The sequence below is a fragment of the Fukomys damarensis genome, unplaced genomic scaffold (assembly GCF_012274545.1).
Source record: "Fukomys damarensis isolate Sample0158 unplaced genomic scaffold, DMR_v1.0_HiC HiC_scaffold_15, whole genome shotgun sequence".
Classification (NCBI taxonomy): Eukaryota; Metazoa; Chordata; class Mammalia; order Rodentia; family Bathyergidae; genus Fukomys; species Fukomys damarensis.
The window spans coordinates 16,909,529-16,928,538 of record NW_022900927.1 but is presented as its reverse complement, the minus strand read 5'-3'; the positions used below and the strand labels follow the sequence as shown (position 1 = coordinate 16,928,538).

The 19,010-nt window shown below is 42.1% G+C and overlaps 1 protein-coding gene across 16 annotated transcripts in view; it reads left to right on the top strand.

Annotated features, from left to right (window-relative positions):
• Bicd1 (BICD cargo adaptor 1) overlaps positions 1–9,337 on the top strand; it is a 221,839-nt gene extending 212,502 nt beyond the window's left edge. For 8 of the 16 annotated variants that reach the window (XM_010628526.2, XM_010628524.2, XM_010628521.2 and 5 more), the window contains one exon: positions 5,121–6,202. In XM_010628526.2, coding sequence (XP_010626828.1) covers positions 5,121–5,208 — 88 coding nt within the window. In that variant the 3' untranslated portion in view covers positions 5,209–6,202. Of the gene's footprint in view, positions 1–5,120 lie in introns of all 16 variants that reach the window. The other 8 variants (XM_010628531.2, XM_010628527.2, XM_010628525.2 and 5 more) reach the window with 4 other exon arrangements.
• The last annotated feature ends 9,673 nt before the right edge of the window (positions 9,338–19,010 follow it).

Sequence of the window (19,010 nt, the reverse complement as noted above, 5' to 3'; positions counted from 1 at the left end):
GAAGGAAGGTGTGTGCTCGGAGTCTGGGGTCTCCAGTACCCCCTGGCTGTGGAGCCTGCAAAGTCACTTCTGCTGGCCAAGCTGCCGCCGCCAGAACCTTCACTTGAAGGCCAAGGAGGAGCGGGCACTGGGGGAGCTTGGGGAGCCCCAGCCAGGATGTCTGGGAGCGGCACTCCCAGCTCTTCACACCGGAGCAGCCGGTCTACGGTCTCTTTCACAGTTTTCCTAACTTGCCGGAGCCCCGCATGGGGAGGGCTCCGCTTCTAGGTGTTTCAGTGGGATAGAAAATGGAAAGGCTGTGAGGAAATTTTTTTGAAATTTTGAGGTATGCTCTTCAGTGAATGTTTAAATTTTTAAAATTTATAACAGTAGGGCTGGGGATTTAGCTCAATGCTGCCTTCACCAGCCTGTAAGCACAAGGTCCTGAGTTCAATCCCTGCACCAAAAAAAACAATAAAAACAATAAAAAACTCACTGCCATGGACCCCTCAGAGGACTTCCCATCCCATCACTGACACTTCCGGAAGTTCCGGAAGTCCTCTTTCCTGAGTGTCTTCACAAGGAACGATAAAAAATACTCAGCTGCCGCTGAGTGCTGTGCAGCCAAACTGCAGGCTCAGCGAGACATTACCGCGTGTTCTCACCCACCCTCTTCACTAGACCTGTCACTTCCCCAGTCTCAAAATAACCCTGAAAGGGAAACGTTTTGAAAGACTGAGAATATGGAGGCAGCCTGGATAGTGCAGCTAAAAGACTCTCACAAGAGAGATTTCAGAAGTGTTTCAGCAAGTAGCAAGAACAATGGGATAAGAGTGTTCAAAGCCAACGTGTGATTTTTTAGGGGGGTCAGCGGCAATGTATCTTTTACTGTAATATATTTCTTTTTTTAAAAAATTAATGTTCACAGTATTTTTTAATCGCACTGTATAATTTTATTTCAGTTTGATTTTCTTTTGAGAAGCTCGACTGAACAGCTATATGCCCTAGTTCCTTCTCCTTTGAGATTCCTGAGTTTAGACTGCCTGTTGCCTCCACAGGGATGATTTGCTTGAAAGAAAAGCAATTCAACCGGGTGTGGTGATGCACGCCTGCTTATAATCTCAGCACTCTGGGTGGTTGAGGCGGGAGGATTGTAAGTTCCAACCCAGCGTGGACAACTTGGCGCAACTTGTCTCAAAATAAAAGATAAAAATGATTGGGTGTAGCTCAGTGGTGAAGGCCCTGGGTTCAATCCCTACTCCCAAGGAGGGAATAAAAAGCAGCAAGTGCATGAATTACAAATTCAGTCACACTTACAGAACCCACTGTTCATTGCAGTCCACAAAAAATGGTTCAATGCATATGAACCTGAAAAGGCTCTTTCCCAAAGGTGCTGAAAGTCTGGGTCCTCACTGCCCTGTGGCTCCTTGCTGGCAGAAAACACAGCCAACCCCAGAAATCTCCCTGGGTGCTAGACAGGGGTGTTGCTCCTTTACTCAGGTACTGCCTGCCATAGCTCACCACGTGGGAGGCCCACTTGTTACTCCCAGCGAGGTTAGGGAGGTAAAGCGACCCTGCAGTCACACCTGAGCACAACCCGGCCCTGAGGCCCGACGCCAGGCCATGCTGTGGAGGAGCAGATCCCGTGTTCCCCACACCCTGGGAGGAGCAGCATGTTAAAACCACTCGTGGGGACTCTTGTTTTTCAAAGGGGACCTCTGTTGTGTGAGAAATGTGAGAAACTTTGCTCCAAGAGTTGAGTGATTTCAGGTCAGGAGTTTTCTGTTTCTCATTTCAAAGACTGGTTCACTCTTCCCTCCGTTTTCACATAACTCGGTGTTGTTTTATGCAGATCTGGGGGTGGAGACCAGGGTCTTATGCACACTAGGCTGGGGCTCTACCGCCAAGCTGTACTTTAGCTCCACACAACGGTAGCATTTTTAAAAGCATAACATCATTTTCTCTCATCGGAAGGGGTAGAATTCTCCCTTACATACTTTTCACCAAGTGATTCCATGATGACTCCTGACACCCGGTACAGCACTGGGGTTGCACCAATAGCGTCCACACGGGAAAGTGATGCTACTGCATAACTAATATGGTTTCTGTAGGGAATAATATCATAACGGAGGGGAGACCTCAAGGTAAGGAGGCCCTGGAGGTAGTATTTAAATATCTAGAGAAGTTCAGTCTTTAACATACCTCCGCTCCTGTCACGTAGATGTTGACCTGGAAAAGGAAAGAGAAAAAATGATAAAAAGACTCTGAAGGTATACCCTACGTCCTTTTTCCGTAACAGTTTCCTAAGCCCAGTTTACAGTGTGATCTTCCTATGAAAAGTAAAATTGTCACTGGCAAAGATGGACACCAGATGGGCTTCTGAAGATCTTTAGCAGTTGAGACTGAAATGAATCTATTTTGTACTTTACGTGGTTAAAATTTAGCAAATATTCATATTTAACTTGCAGTAATTTCTTAACTCGTAAGCTAAGAATGTTTCTTACGTGCATGAGATATGTGGAGTGATTGAGCTTTGTGCCCATTTAAGATGGTAATACTATGGTATATAATATTTTTAACTCTGAAATGGTGAAAAGTAACTGTGAGTCATAACGAATGATGTCACGCCGGGTGTTGGCCGGGTGAGCTTTTACCACAAGTCAGCTGTCCAGGAGTCAATTCTGTCTCCCTTTGCCAAGAAGACCATTGATTCACACAAGATCTTAAAAAATATATCCTTGCACAGTGTAACTGCCCTGGATTATTTACTAGAATTTAGGTTGCGTAATGTGTTTAATTCTCTAAATATAAATTTGTTTTTTCTCATGCAAACTTTCTCAGGAAGCTCACAGGTTCTTTCTGTGAGGTGACTTAGCAGTTGCCTTCTGTTTCCCATCGTCTGACTCTGTCAGGAAGGTCAAGGAAGATTCTTGCTGTGCATTATTTTCTTCCCTTTTTTTTTTTTTTTTTTGTACCGGGGATCTAACTGGGTCCTTGCGCTTGCGAGACAGGGAGCAGAACCGCTGAGCTAAATCCCCGGTCCTATTTTCTTCCAATTTTAAAAGGTGTATTTTAGTTCATTTATTTATTTTTTAGTTTTTTTGAGACATTTTCTCACCCTGGGTTCCAGGTGAATGTGATCCTCCTGCATGCTGGGGTTACAGACGAGTGTACAATACCCAAAGCATTAATTTTAATCAGTAAATAAACCCATATATAGTTTCATTAGACATTTTGTGGAACTCCCTGTATAGTTACTTTTCTCTCGTTGCTGAGACAAAATACCCAACACCCAAAGTTAGACAGGAAGGGGTTTATTTGTCTTGCAGTTCACAGAGGTTCAGTCTATAATCAGCCAACTCCAAGGCAAGGATGGCAAACAGGCAGGGCAGAGCAGAAACAACATGGTGCACACAGGGCAGCAAGGGTAACCGCAGAGTTAACAGCGTCTCCCTGCCCCTTTTATCTTATTCAGACTACTTAGGGCGGGCAGCACTCACACCCTTAATCCTACTGGCCCTGAGCCTAGTATTGCACCATGAACCAACTCCAGCTTCACACTCTAGATCCAACCTATGACCACACGAGGCGTTGGTGGGGACAGCTAGACCCCAACCATAACATTCCCATTATCCCATCTTTACCCTACCATGTTTTAAAAATAGGCAGGAAAATAATATTTACGACTAGTTATCCTAATCAGTACAAAAGTGTCTCCTTTTAAATTTAGTTTACAGTAATTTCAAAGGCCACCATGGCGCAAATCTAATCCCAGCCCTAAGGGAAGCTGAGGCAGGAGGATTGCAAATTCAAATCCCACTTGGGAAACTTAGTAAAACCCTGCCTCAACATAAAAAATATATAAAAAGGGCCAGGGTTCTAGCTCAGTGGTAAAATGCACTCTGTGGGTTCCATCCCAGTACCCCCCCGCCCAATTACAACAGTTCAGAGTGCTTGGAAAGTAAGGTAAACTTAAAGCAGACCATATGTTTTACATATTTATGATTTCACAAGAGACGAATGATTTCAGTACTAAAGATTTAAAATTTTTTCTCTTTCACTGGGAGCAGTACCACATGCATATAATCCTAGCAACTTGGGAGGCTGAGGCAGGAGGATTGCAAGTTCAAGTCCCATCATGGCAAGTTAGTGAGACCCTGTGTCAAAATTTTTAAAAATTAAAAGATGTAGGCTAGTGCAAAGGTCCTGAAGGTCCTGGATTCAATCCCCAGTGCCAAACAAACAAAAAATAAATAAATTGTTTAGTACTGATTTTTAATGACTCCATTGATAATATTACTTTCAAAAACTAGTTAAATAAAATAAACCAAGTAGTTCTCTCAGACATTCCTGACAGAAATGAATTATATGGTACTGAATTTCATAATATACAGGAACATAGTTTTTTAAAAAATACCCAACTTTTCATCTAAACATGTCTTTGGGTGTCTTTTCCCCACAGCTAATCTCATTTTAAAAGATCTGAGCCCAGCCAGGTTTTATAGTTGCACCCTAGGAAATTCAGCAACTTTACCTCTTTATCCTTCAGGGTTATTCACCAGAGCCAGGTTCATTTAAACCAGAGGGTCTCAGAGGTGGCCTGGCCTCCCGAAGGCCACTTAGCATTTCTTGCACTGCCAAGCCCACGGAGAGAGGGGACTCAGAGAGCAGACTGGGCTTCCTCGTCACCTGCCTTATCCTACGGAGTCTGGGGCTCTGGAGAACACGGAATGCTGGGCACACTTCCTGTGCCGGGAGAGGGGGACAGAAATGCAGGGTCTTGGGCCCCCCCAGATTTCCCGAATCCCAGTCTGCCTTTGCCTAGATGCCCAGGTTGTGTGCATGTGCATGAGAGTTGGAAATAAACTAATCCGGAGGCCAGGGTGTAGGTCAGGGAGAATGCTGGCCCAGGTTTGAGGCCCTGGTTTAGAGCCGCAAAAAGTGAAAAAGTGCCACTTTGGAGGAAGGCTTCCTATAGTATTTCTTTTTTTTAATGCCTACTTTTGAAAACCTCGGTTGTCTTGGCATGCTTTGGGTTTGAGCCGTTTTCTGGGCCGAATTTCTGTTCTTTGGCGAGGCCCCTGGACTGTCCCAGTGCCCTGTGCACAGCCCCCCGCTGACCAGCTCTTTCTCCTTCCCAGTCCTGACACCGCCCTCCCCGAGGAGCAGCCACATTCCGGCTCCCCGTGCGCCCCGCTCCACTGTCTGGCCAAGCCGCCCTACCCCTAGTCTCCATCGCCACGACGACACTGGGCCGAAGGTTCCGTAGCCACACAGGACACTGCCCGAGACCAGCGGTGTGTTCTTCTCGGCTGTAGGTGTGCAGGGGGACCCACGTCCCTCACTCTGGAGGAGGAGCGATGCCGAGAAGATGGACACAAAGCTCAGACCTGGGCTGATAAAACACTTCGTGGTTTCTCTGGGTCACAGAAACACTGCAATCCGACGGCTACAGTTCAGTCAAACTAGAGAGAAAGAAAGAGGAAGCAAGTAACTCAGATGGCTGGCTCTACCTTGATAGCGTAAGAAAGACCTAAGCCAATGTAACATACAAATATTGCAAGATCAGCTGTGCTCACACCACATTTGGCAAAAAAAATTTTTTTTTTTTTTTTTGGTCATTGATACTTGGTTTTGTACTTTCTTTGCTACATGATCTATGCCTATAAGAATAGTTTCTGTGAGAGATAAATTTAATTTCATTTATTTTTCAGATAAACATAGTTTGCTCAGTTCAATACGAGTTTTAATTTGGTTCGAAGTCTAGAACTGGCCGGACTGTGGCCATTTTTCTTGCACACAGTGATAATTGCATCAGAATGCTAATGATAGTGTATTTTGCTGCTACCCTGGTATTGTTTATGCCCTTATTTTCTACTCAGTAGCTGATTGGCTGCTGGGTTTTCTTTTTGTTTTAACTAGAGTTCTTCACTGGACATCATTAAATTAGTCTAAGAAAGAGTCTTAAGTTCCGGTTCCTGGACTTACCCAAGCTTCGGCGGCACTCAAGTCTCTAGGTTGCCCTGAGTAGATGCACTAGTGCTGCTTGTGCGTGATGATGTTAAAGAAAGCTAAACCATCTGAGGGGAAGAAATGCTGTTTATTTAGTGACCAGAATTGCTTTTTCTTCCACATTCAGGGTCCTACTATGAGTCTTTCCTGCTAACAATATCAAGAACAAATCTTCGCCACCTGCCTCACAAGCGCAAGGACCCGAGCGAGTTCGATCCCTGGTACCAAAAACCAAAAAAAAAAAAAAAAAATCAAAAACAAAAAACAAAAAACAAATCTACACATAGATAAAAGGTAGCTTTGGCTAGTTAATTTACATGGACAGTGTTCAGATTTTGATTAAAATTGTATGTTTTGTTGTTAGTTTTTTTTTTTCAGAATGAATCTTCCTTGCCATAAGAAAGTTTTAGATAATAAACCTTAGCTCATTGTCTACTTCTGACAAACACTCAGGTGCCTACAAATCATTATATTATATTGATGATAAGACATGTTCCTAGTTAATTTACGGATTCTGCTAGGTAACTTTTATGACTTGATTTGTGGCAGTGGATTTTTCATAGCAAAATTTATTTTGCACATGATATGACAAACAAGGAAAATGGCTACTTGGGCTGAGAAGTCTCTTGGGCTCCTTCCCTCTCAAGGGCTCCTAGCCCCGATTCCTTGTCTTTGTCAGTAGCCTTAACTCATTTAAAACCGGAAAGGTTTCACCTTTCTGCGTATTGGTAACTTCTCTTCCGAATGAATATGGCCGTCGCTGTCAGCGCACAGAACGGTTAACAGTGGGGCGCATTCGTGGTGACCCGGAGCCGCTCGGCTGCGCAGTGCAGGGTGGTGCCCGGGGTGCCCATCGCAGGGCAGCCACCAAGCACACGCAGAAGCTCTGGGCAGTCCTCACCCATCAGGAAGGGTCGCCGTTACCAAAGCAACCGAGAGCTTTTGTGTTCCTCACGTGAGTGCGGTCTTCACCAGTGTCATTTCATATGTAATTTGGCCTAAAAAGTTGAGATCTCCAGCAAGATAGGGATTCAGGTCAGAGTGCAGAAACAAAACGGACCTTCACAGCAGTCCTGACCATAGCGCGTGACGTGCTTGTTCCTACCTGTATCGCCTTGCTGTCCTGCACACAGTCCTCATGCTACAGGCGCCGTACCTGCCAAGTACAGTGTCAGCAACACGTGGGCATCGCTGAGTGAGTTCCGCTGAAGAGAGCTGACCCACCCCGCTCTTTCCTTTGGGAGTCATCCGTGTTTGGACCTGAGAAGTGGAGTAGCTGCTAAGTTGACTTTGTGCCTGAGGGAGAGCATGCCTTTTTACCACATACCTCAGAATATCCTGTCACTCGTTCCTGGGGTGGGAACCCAGCCCCCAGGCCAGCGTGGCTGGAGCCGGCTCTTCCCCTCCCCAGGGCTCACTGCATTCTCCTTCCCTCCCTCCCTCCCTCTGGTTTATGACCCGGTGAAAAGCCGAGGAGTGTGCAAAGCATTTATCTCTTCCAATACAACGTCTGTCATTAAATCTATTACAAACTAGTTTCTCTGAACAGAGTGGGAAATGCTTGGTTACTTGTATAAAATATTAATTTTAGCAAAATTTTGTCAAAAAGATATAGAAACTTGGAAATAAATTTTCCTTGTCAGCACAAAGTGAGGTGGTAGTCCCTAAATTGTTAAGAGAGAATACCATGTATTTCCCCATCATTTCACATAGTAGTTTAAACGAAGCCATATTTATATTTATTTATAGGCATTTTAAATGAATACGAACGTGTATCGGCGGTAAAAATCAGTACCTGTAAAGATAACATAGGATCCAAAAGGAAACTGAGAAAGTGAAGAACTAGTGAGAACCAAAAGGATGAACCTCAGTAAGATTAACTGAAGCCGCGTGTGGAGAAGAAAAATGATCCGCAGATGTGCAGCCCAAGGATCCTGGCTCCTGATTGTGGACGTGGTGATCAAAGACAGCAGTAACCAGCCAGATCAGTTAGCAAAGTAACCAAGTAGTTTTTAAAAGTAAGCACAATCACAATGCTGAAAAGAATAGTTAAGGTGCAGAAATGCTTTCCTACTGAAGATTTTTTCCTTAGGTACAAAATAACAGCAAAGTTAAAAGGAGCAATAAATGGCCTTTGGCCTGAATTCTTCTTAGGGGTTGGCAGAAAACCTTGGATGACTCTTCCCAGTCAACTGACGTTTTATTAGATCCCTTGCACATGTCCAATATTGATTTTTTTTAAAAAAATTGGAAAACTTTGAGGAAACAAAGTTATTAAATAATTAAGACTCAGAAATGATAGCTATTTAGCCTAAGGAAGAGGAGTACAATAGTAACCTCCCAGAAAAGAGAATTGAACAAATGATAGAGCTATAGATACCATTAAGACTAGAATTAGGAAGTCTTCGGGGTGAAGGATTTATAATAACTCTAGGATGGAGATTTTAATAATGGAAAATTAATCATCAGCATTGGTAATTATAAGGAAGCTCTGTTTTCTGAAAATGGAATATTGTTGGTGGTTTAGCATTAAGTGGTAAGATATCTTTAAAATAATGTATTCTGCAAGCCTATAATCCTGTTTTTTTATTTTTAAAATTAAAAAGAACGTTCTGATTAGTTATAAATATTCTAGCCTTTGAAATAGGATAGCAGTTTTAACTTCTCCAAGATTTTTTTAAAGGATTGTTGATTTTATTTTTTCCTTCTAGTTAGATATCATCATATCCTTAAAGTTGCCCAGAGTGTAGCCATTTTACTGTAAAAACCGCATCTTTGAGTCTAAAAAGGAAATGTCCTTAGAAATAGTTGAGAAAGGGAAAGGTACGCAGTCCCTTGTGCAGGGAGAAGGCATGTGGCAAATGCCTCCTCACTTTTATCTCTACTGAAAAGGATCTTCAATCTTTACCGTTCGCTTTTTCTGCACGGTGGACAGTATGCTTGTACAGCGAAGACCTGCTGCTCCAAACCAGCCTGCGACCCTGGTCCAATAAATTAGCGAAGAATATGGAAATGCCCCAGTACACCGTGTTAAATAAGATCCTTTTCAGGTCTCCAGTAAGGGTTATGAAACATGAAAATGGGGAGATAAAATTATTTTCTCCTGGGATAGGAATATAGAATTTTATTGTCATAATCAGCCAAGAAGTAGAATCTTGTCTGTCAGAAAGTTGCATTAGGGGAAGCTGGTCCATTTCCAGTAGGGACCTCAGCTGCCTCAGCCTGCGGGTGCCACAGGAGGGTACATTAATATTGCAGATATGTCTAAGTTTAAAAGAAGCTCTTAGCACTCGGGAGGCTGAGGCAGGAGGATCGCTGTGAGTCTGAGACCAGCCTGGGCTACATAGTGAGTTCCAGGTCAGTCTCAACTATGTAGTGAGACCCTGTCTCAAAAAACAAAACAAAACAACAACAAAAGAAGCTCTTAGATTAGTGAGTTCCAGGTCAGTCTCAACTATGTAGTGAGACCCTGTCTCAAAAAACAAAACAAAACAATAACAACAAAAGAAGCTCTTAGAGTGAGATGCACAGTTTTAAAAGCTTTGCTCTTTTTTTTGTTGTTGTTGTTTATCTGTTGAGAAACCAGATAATCCTGGTAATTAAGATTGCAGAAAATGTGCGGTTTGGTTTTCAAATAAAGGGAACATGATTTTACAGGAAGCTGTCAAACTGGAGTTATGATAGTGTGATCAGGGATGATACCACTGCATAACTTTTTACCTTGAATTGGATTTCTGTGGACACACAAGGTAAGCCCAGCTCCTGAGCGAGCCTTTCCATTGTGCGCAATAGCGTCTGGAATTAAATTCACCTTTACCTAAGTGTCAGAGTGACTGCCACAGTCCCTGGCATCCGCAGCATGATCCTGTTATGTTAATAGCTGGTTTTCCCAAGACATCTCTTTCATCAACTAAAAGAGGTATTTAGTATTAAGATATGTTCCCCCAGTGGAGGATTTTCTGGAAGTGTTATTCTATTTAAGAAGAGGAGGAGGACCAACAAATTGCCTTTCATGTAAGGCAAGAGTACAATGTAATATGCTTGCATGAGATAGCACACGCAGGTAAGCTTTTCTACATCCATACTGCGGGTCTTGGAGGTCTTATCTCTCTTGTGTCTCCACTGGGAATGTCCAGACATCACCCTACACTCGCTCTCCTCTCCTCATTGAATGCATGGCTCTTATTCTCACTGCATTTTTCTTGCTTTCCTCTTGCAGTCCTCATAGACTGCTGAGCCAGATCACTCCTGAGAGTGGAGTTTGATTACTGTGGGACACTTGTCGGGAGTTTACTTTTATCTCTGTGTTCTTTTTAGAATTATTCTGACCATTATGGCGCTATAATGGAAACGGAGAAGTTAATCTGATACTTCAGTGTGACTGTATGCTTTTCTTTTCAAATGGTCATTGTAAAAAATAAAGGTCAAAGGGCCAGGGATTTAGCTCAGTGATTCTGCCACCTGCCTTGCAAGCGCAAGGACCCGAGTTCGATCCCCTGTACCAAAAAATAAATAATAATAAAATAAAAATTAAAATAATAAAGGTCAGAGAACAATATAGGAAAGGGAAATGTCATCGGTGTGTTCCAAAAGAAACATTCAGTGATAAGGGAAATACGGAAGGAAGCATCTTTGGATTTGTAGAAAATGATTGTTCGGCGGGCGAGTCGGAGAGGAAATACTTCATTTGGGCATATTGCCGCAGAGTTTTTAGGCTAAGCGGTTTGAATATTTAAGAGTCGGTCAATTCTTTGAAAATCTTTTGTGACGGTTTTGTATTCTACTCAGTGTTTTCATTTGCACGATTATGCATATGTGGGGAACCGAGCACAACTCTGGTGGTGCTGTATTTCTTTGCGGTGTTAACATTCGTGTCACGTGTGGCCAGCCCTGATTTGTACACTGTATGATTATTGTTGTATCGAGTCAGCTCTTCCTACATTTTAATTGCAGTTTTACTGTTACGCCTTTTGGGGCTAAATGATGTGAAGTGTTTCCACCTCGTGATAATACCATATGAAAACATAACTAAAAGACTGATTTAAAAAATGTTTCTGTTAATTATTTTTAAAAATCCCAATTTCCAAGGAAGCATTCTCAAAGACACAAGCATTTATTTTAAATTCCAACAAAGTTCTTATGAATCTAGTATTACTTGTTGTTCTTACTTTTTTATTGTAGACAATCCTCAGTGAGTGTCTTGTGGGAGAACTGTGTAAGATGTGCTCGTATTTGTGAGATCTGACCATGCACCGGTGGTTGGGAAAGCTGAGAAAGTAACCAGAAGCCGATATATCGATTCTTATATCTTGGTTTATGTTACTAACTGAATATCATGTCATGCATAACTTTTTCCAGTGAATAAATCAGTTGTCTTTGGCTCATTTCATCAGGACTACTTTTTCTCAGCGTAGCAGTTTTTCTGTATGCTGTCGTAATTTATACTCATACCAAAGGAAAAGGTGAGGAAGATGAATGATAGGCCAGCGGTGTAGCTTGGGTTGTGCCCTTGCCTGGAATTGGACAGGCCCTGGGTTTGACCCCCAGCACCTCAAAAACAAAAACACAAAACACAAAACTGAACGGTTAACTATGACATCGCTTTGGCGTGTTCCTAGTAAGCGTTGTTAGCAGCTTTGCCCATTCTCTCCATTTATCGCCTCTCTTACTTGTAGTTTCTAAAAGGCTGTTCGGCCGGAAATGTACCAATATGAAAATGCCCGCTCTGAGAGGGGAAACGCTATTCCTGAAGAAAAATGCAGCTTGCGTGTTTTATCTTTTGAGCCCATCCTTTGGGGTCTTTTATGTGGAAGAAGAGCACAGTCCCAGAACTTTTAAGGAAGTGAATTTAGTGACTCTTCCTATGAACACATATGGTAGTAAATGGTCTGCTCTGATTCGATTTTATTTCAAGGGTCGGGTAGAGGAAAACCACAGAGAACATGGACTCAGGGAAGACTCTAGTGAGTTGAAATCTCTAATGCAGTCCTTGTTACTGCCAGGCAGACTTCCCCACCATGGTCCAACATTCCTAGTTAAACTCACCTGCTTACCTGTTTTTTCCCCAAAAAGCTGTTGGGTTGTTTTGTTCTGTTTTAGTTTTTTTTTTGTTGTTGTTGTTATTATTTTTAATACAGGGGATTGAATCCAGGGAGCACCGCACTACATGCTCGGCCCTTTTTTATTTATTTTTAGACAGGGTCTCACCAAAGACAGGGCTTGAATTTGTGATCCTCCTGTTTCAGCCTCTCAGAGTGCTGGGATCACAGGCATGCACCAGCAAGCCCAGCTTGTGAATCTATTCAGAAGTTAACCTCTTACACAGTAATACCAGTGCTGTGTCACACTTAAAGAGTAGAAAAACTGGATCAGCCTCCAGAAGCATCAAGAAAATCTCTTCTCAAGCCATTTGTAGTAGCACTTGCTTATAGTCCCAGCAACTGGGGAGCCTGAGGCAGGAGGATGGGCGTGATGAGACAAATAGGAAGGGACGGAGGGTGAGGCACCATGTTGTGAGGCAAGGTGGGAGGTGGCTTCAGACCCACCAGGATGGAGGAAGAGAGCAGAGCTGATGGGAATCTGTGGAGCGCCTTTGTCTGCATTCTCGCTGTACACATTTACTAATGCCCTGGCAGAACGGGAGGCATTCTGAGCCACAGAAGTTCCTGAGAGTGGCTCCTTTATTCTAACTTTTTTTCTGGTGACACTGGAACTGAGCTCATCAAATGAATGTGATCTACTGTAATTACAGCAGGTGCTGAGTACCACCTTGTTGGCAGAAATGGCCTTGGAATTAGGTGAGTGGTTATTCCTATCATACTTTCTTGGTGAGTTGAAAAACTAGACCTCTAAGATTATGTTAGAAGGAGCCTTAAGGTGTATGATGAAGTCAGCGGACAGTTGCTTCTTTAGCAGTTTATGAACCGAATGCACTTGAATGCTTATACAGGAACCTCAGAATACTTCATCTACAACATAACAGTTCAGAAAGACAAATCTCTCTGGGAAGAATAGGGACAGTGTCCATAGTAGATGCAATGTATAATAAATGTAGGTGTAGAAGGCAATATAAAAATAAGTCAGAGGGCCCAGGGATTTAGCTCAGTGGTTCTGCCACCTGCCTTGCAAGCACAAGGACCCGAGTTTGATCCCCAGTCCTAACAAATAAAATAAAAAATAAAATAAGTTAGAACTATAGGGCAAATTGTTATAGCAAAGAAATGTTACATTTCTTTATTTTTCTTTATTTGTATTTCTTTGTTTTCTTTATTATCTATGTTAGTGAGGATAAAAGAAGGATAATTCAGTAAGTTAACTTCTGTTACTACTAAAGTCAAGTGAGGGCAGACCAATGTCTAGTTCATAACTGTATTAGTTATTTTCTTATTGCTAGGACAACATATCTGACAGCCACAAGTTAAAGGAAGAAAGGTTTATTGTAGCTTGTAGTTTATAGAGGCTTCAGTTCATAGTTGGCTGCTGGCAGAGGGGAGTTGCAGAGCAGAAACAGTCCACAGCAGGCAGAAGGCAGCAAGCCTTCCTTTTCCTTTTTATTCCACCCAGGCTACAAGTCTATTGGTCAGTGCCATTCACACCCAGGGTGGGTCTTCCCTCTTCATCATAAATCCATCATCCACACCCAGAACTATGCTAAGCCAATCATTGAGTAATCCACTATCACACACCCATGATCCAGTCACTCCCAAAAGCCCCACCTATGAGTGCATGAGGCTTTGGAGAGATAATCTAGATATAAATCATATCAATAACCCACAACAGAACTGTCTACAGTGCAAAATGGAAATGTGGACTCCTTGGCCAAAAACTTTTAAGAATTTTAAGACAGAGTAAAGAGTAGATCATTAAACCAAGCATGGGGTGTTTTCTTTGGTTTGGTTTTTTTGTTTTGTTTATTTTTGTTGTTGTTTTTGTGTGTGTTTTTTTTGGCAATACTGGGGATTAAGCCCAAGGCCTTCACAATGAGCTATATCCCTCCTCTCTTTTCCCCCTTGAGACAGGGTCTCACTAAGTTGCCCAGGCTGGGCTGGAATTTGCCATCCTGTCTCAGCCTCTCAGAGCTCCGGGATTACAGGTGTGTGTCACCATATCCAGTAAGTGAAGTCCTAGGTACAGGGTGCCACGTGAATGTGGAAGTCCACATGGCCATGAAGCCAGCCTTGCCTAGAATATGCTGAGGGATTGATGAAGACCTCCGCACTGACGGCTACTATCCAGAAACCTGGCTTTATTGTCAGCAGAAAGTCTCTGTCCTGGGGAGAACAAATAATGTGTTTATGTTCTAGGGGAAATTGTTAATGGTAGTACTTCAAAGAGTCAAAAGTTCAAAGCTAGGTGAGTACCTCAGAGAGTGCTTGCTTAGCATGCGTAAGGCTCTTAGTTTGATCCTGAGACTTGAAAGGAAAAAATTAGAGTTGAAAGTTGAAACTTGCAGTACTCCTGTTTTCCCATGTTGCTATAACCTTTCACCTCAGAAGTACCTCAATTCTTAGTACCGTGGTGTACTAAGACTGTAAACATCTTTAATGTTCAAAACAGCAGTAGACATTTTAATTGGTGTGCTAAAATAACACTGATTCGAGACCCCCACCTACTGATAGATTCATAACTTTTCTTTGAAGTTGTAAATTACTAATAATGTCAGTCAAATGTCACAGGGAGATGTGCCTCAAAGGAGTTATTAGACCAAGATGAGTCAGTGATTCCTATCACGGGCTTTCAAAGGAAAGAAAATGTATTTACCTCATTGAAATCCACCCACTTTGAAAATATGAGTAAGAAAGGGAGAAGATACAAATATAAATTAGTTGTTCTTGTTTTTGACAAAGTAACAGTGGAAAGGCTTGTCTGGGAGCAGGGACAGATGGCCAGATTCGGCAATGACTGCTTTTTTAATATTGTTGCTCTGTATAGGCCATGGACATATACTGTCCATTCCAAAATGAAAAGCAGTTTTAAAAATGGGCTCTCAAAAATGTCACAGTGAAGCTGGACATGGTGGTGCACGCCCATAATCCCAGCACTCGGGAGGCTAAGGCAGGAGGATCGCTGTGAGTTCGAGAACAGCCTGGACTACATAGTGAGTTCCAGGTCAGTCTTGACTACATAGTGAGATCCTGTCTCAAAAAACAAAAAAACCCAAAAAACAATCAAAACAAGACCAAAGCAGATCATGATGAAGCCGGAAACAGAAGCCTCAGTTTCAAAGAAACATTTGTTCCAAAGCAGGCTATGTTAGCTGAATGTTTTTTTTCTTAAAGCATGGAATTGCATTCATGTTCTAGCCCTGGCATTCACTGTGGGAAGACAGCCTCTTCAGCCTGCAATTGTGTTGCAGCTTTTAAAAAGGAGGACAACCACACCTGCCTGGCATGGTGATTTCAAAGATTAGATGAAGTAACATAGATAATACCTTTCAGTGTCCAGCCTTTGGTATTAATAGCACATGCCCTAGACCTTTGGAGACTGATTCATCGAGACAGATAAAATTCATTCATTCTTTCATTTGTGCAGTAATTCAGCAGACACTCACTGAGAACCTTGGTACCTGGGTGGGCCTTCTACAGGGCAGTATATCAGAACAAATGAAAATGTTTCAGGCCTTTTTGAGGATCTGATCACACACAATAAATAGCATAATTGGGGGGGATAAATACCAACAATACAGTGAGACTGTAAATATCAAAGGGGTGTTACTGAAATATACGGAAAAAGAGAAGGTAGAGCAGAGATAAAACGTGTCTCATTGGAGTAAGGCAAAAGTGAAACATTACAATATTAAATGTGGTGATTATGTTGAGATTTAAAAGATAAAATAAGAATTGTTCTTGTCACAATCTCAGTTCTTAAAAATATTAAATTATATATATCCATTTTTTTCAAAAATTTAGAAGTTATTATCTGCCAAAAAAAAAAATCACCAAAAAAACGATTAACATTTAGGAAGAGCATGGTAAAAACTAATCTTTAAAATTTTCTTAACACACAATTTGGAATAACGGTTACAAAATATGCATACATTTTATTTCATGACGGTGTTGCTTTGAAATATCAATATTAATTTGCAAATAGATATCCTCTGGAAGATTTAGGACTTGTCCAATTATGTTTTTCTTCTTTTGTTTTTTTTTGGGGGTGGGGAGAGTGTCTCATTAACAGTTCAGGCTAGCCCAAGCTGGCCTTGAATTTGTGACAGTGCTCCTGCCTCAGCCTCCCAAGTGCTGGGATTACAAGTGTGCACCACCACATCTTATAAACATTTTTGTCAAGTAATTTTACTTTATAAGATATTGATTATAAATTCTAAAGTCTAATTAATTCTATTAATAATCCTTACTATTCCCTGTATAGTCAAGAGGCTAACCTCTCATTTTTTTCTAGTTCTTTAATGCTAACTTTCTTCCTTGGATAATCTTCTCATCCAATTTTTCTATAAAATTGAGAGCATCTCTTGAAATTCTTTCTCAGAGATTTCCTAATACAAAGGTAAGAAAAATATAATCACATTGTTAAACCTTGCATTTGCTGTCAAGTGTTACTTTTTCTTATATTTATACAGATTCAGCCTTTCTTTTTTTGAGATAGGGTCTCACTATGTAGTTGAGACTGACCTGGAACTCACTATGTAGCTCAAGCTGGTCTTGAACTCACCAAGACCCTCCTGTCTCAGCCTCCCAAGTGCTGAGATTACAGGTATGCACCACCACGCCTGGCTACAGATTCAGACTTTAAGATTTGCAATTTTAATAGAACTATCAGCAATTAGTACATATTTAAAAGTCAACATTTGGGCTGGGGATTTAGATCAGTGTTTCCACAGCCTGCATCACAAGGGCAAGGACCTGAGTTCAATCCCCAGTACCAAAAAAAAAGAAAAAAAAAAGTCAAAGTCAACATTTGTTTCATTCACATCAACAGTTGTCACAATTCTAGATTTTTATTTTATTAGAAAAGAAAGACAGGGCCGGGGATTTAGCTCGGTGGTGCCGCTGTCTCCTTCACGTGTGCAAGGTCCTGAGTTCAATCCCTAGTATCAAAAAAAACAAAAAAACAAAAACAAAAAAAACAACGTATACTGAATCTACTTATGTAATATGAAAAGGGCTTTATCAAATTACATACCTAGGAAAGTACTCAGCATATTTTACAAATATCAAAGTGAGAATAAAATCCCCCCAATGAGAAGCCTGTTAACAGAACCATTGCCTCTGAAATGGTTTTGAACATCCCGCTTGGGCTGAGACACAGTGAGGAGAGTGGGATTTGAACCCCATATCCTACACCAGGAGAAGGCCAACCTTCCAAGGTGCGCTTGCTCTGGGAAGTGGCCCTCTGGACATCCGGTGGGCGCTCCCATTGTCTGCAGAGCTCCTCAATTTCTACACCTAGTGGTGGTGGGTGGGAAACAAATTTCTCTGAGCTGGTCCTTAGAAACACATTTTCACTGGATGCTGGAATTTCCAAAGTCCAAATTTGCTTATGTTATGCACATTCCTACACGGTGTCCATATTGTTTAAAAGGTACGTACCTTACATTGAAGGCACATTATCTTGCTCAATATACGACATTACAGCTTTCAATGGGAGATCCAATCAGGGCAATGGAGTGACTTCATGTTTCTTCCTTTGTTGAAACCCAAATAAGGTGTGATAGGCTCATCGCATGGGCACCGATCAGCTCTTCTCTTGTGTTCTTTCCTTACTGCTGCACATGACCAGATTAGCTTTTTCTTATAAGTAATCCAGTTATTACTAAAAATCCCCTTTTTTCAGGTTTTCTTGCATTCATTTTAAAAAGTTTTTAAAATTAGGTCACTTTTGCAGTGCATGATGATTACACTCGTTGTGGGGAGCTGATTACATGCACATAACACATCTCAATTCTTTTTATGTCCCCTCCCGTCCCCCTCCTGTAACAGTCATCGTTACTAACAATCCTTATGAAGGCCAGTAGACGAACGCTCATTAACCACACACCACACGAAGCACCGGGACCTCAAAATTCCTTTACGATCAACCAGTTTAGCAGAATTGTACCAACTTCTGCCTGCGTCACCAGGACAGTTGCTGGAGGACGGCTGTACCCTTGGCAGAGTGCTCTCCTGGAAGGCACTGGTGCTGCTAGAGCCGGCGGATCATTCAGGGAATGTCGAACCAGTGGGACGTCTTTGGCTCCACAGGACGTAATGTTTGCAAACGGGCGCGGAGAGCCCGTGACTGACTGTTTGCAGACGGAAACCCTCAGCCTAAGGTCTTGAACCAATTCTTGCAGAAACTGATTGTGCTCTGAAATATCCTTGGGGTGATAATTGGCTGGCTAAGTGATGATCATGCCAGCGAGGCCGCGGGTAAGTGTCAGATCGTGACACTCAAGAGCCTGCTAACAGCTGATCCTCGTGCGGTGCACTTGGCCTGGCGGAGCTGTCTTCTCACCTCAGCAGCAATAACGTTTCACAGCAGCGCATCTGGAGACACCGTTCTATCCAGGGCATGCGTTCCTCTCACCTGGCATAATTCAGACCATTTTTCTACAGACCGCCACAGAGGAGGGCCTGCCACGCCCATCCCTTTGTTTCTCAAACGTTTTTCTTTTCCTAGTAATGAAACCAATCTATATTTATTATAGTAAATTTGGATGATAGGGAAAAATAGAATGAAGACAACTCGGCTTACCCATGATTTTATCTTGGTGAAAAAATTGCCATTGACATTTGGGTGCCTTTTGATGAATCATACTAAATGTACAATTTCAGGTCCTAGATTGTTTTTTTCTCAACATATTCTGGTGAATACCTTTTCTAGGTTATTTGAAGTTTTCAATTGCATTATCTGTGAGGCCAGCACAATATTTTATAGGACAGATGCATTATACATCCTTGAAAAAGAAAATACTCTCTGGGAGGCCGAGGCAGGAAAATTGCATATTTGAGCCCAGCCTGGACAACTTAGTGAGTTCCTGTCTCGAAGTAAAAAATAAGAAGAGCTGGGGATGTAGTTCAGTA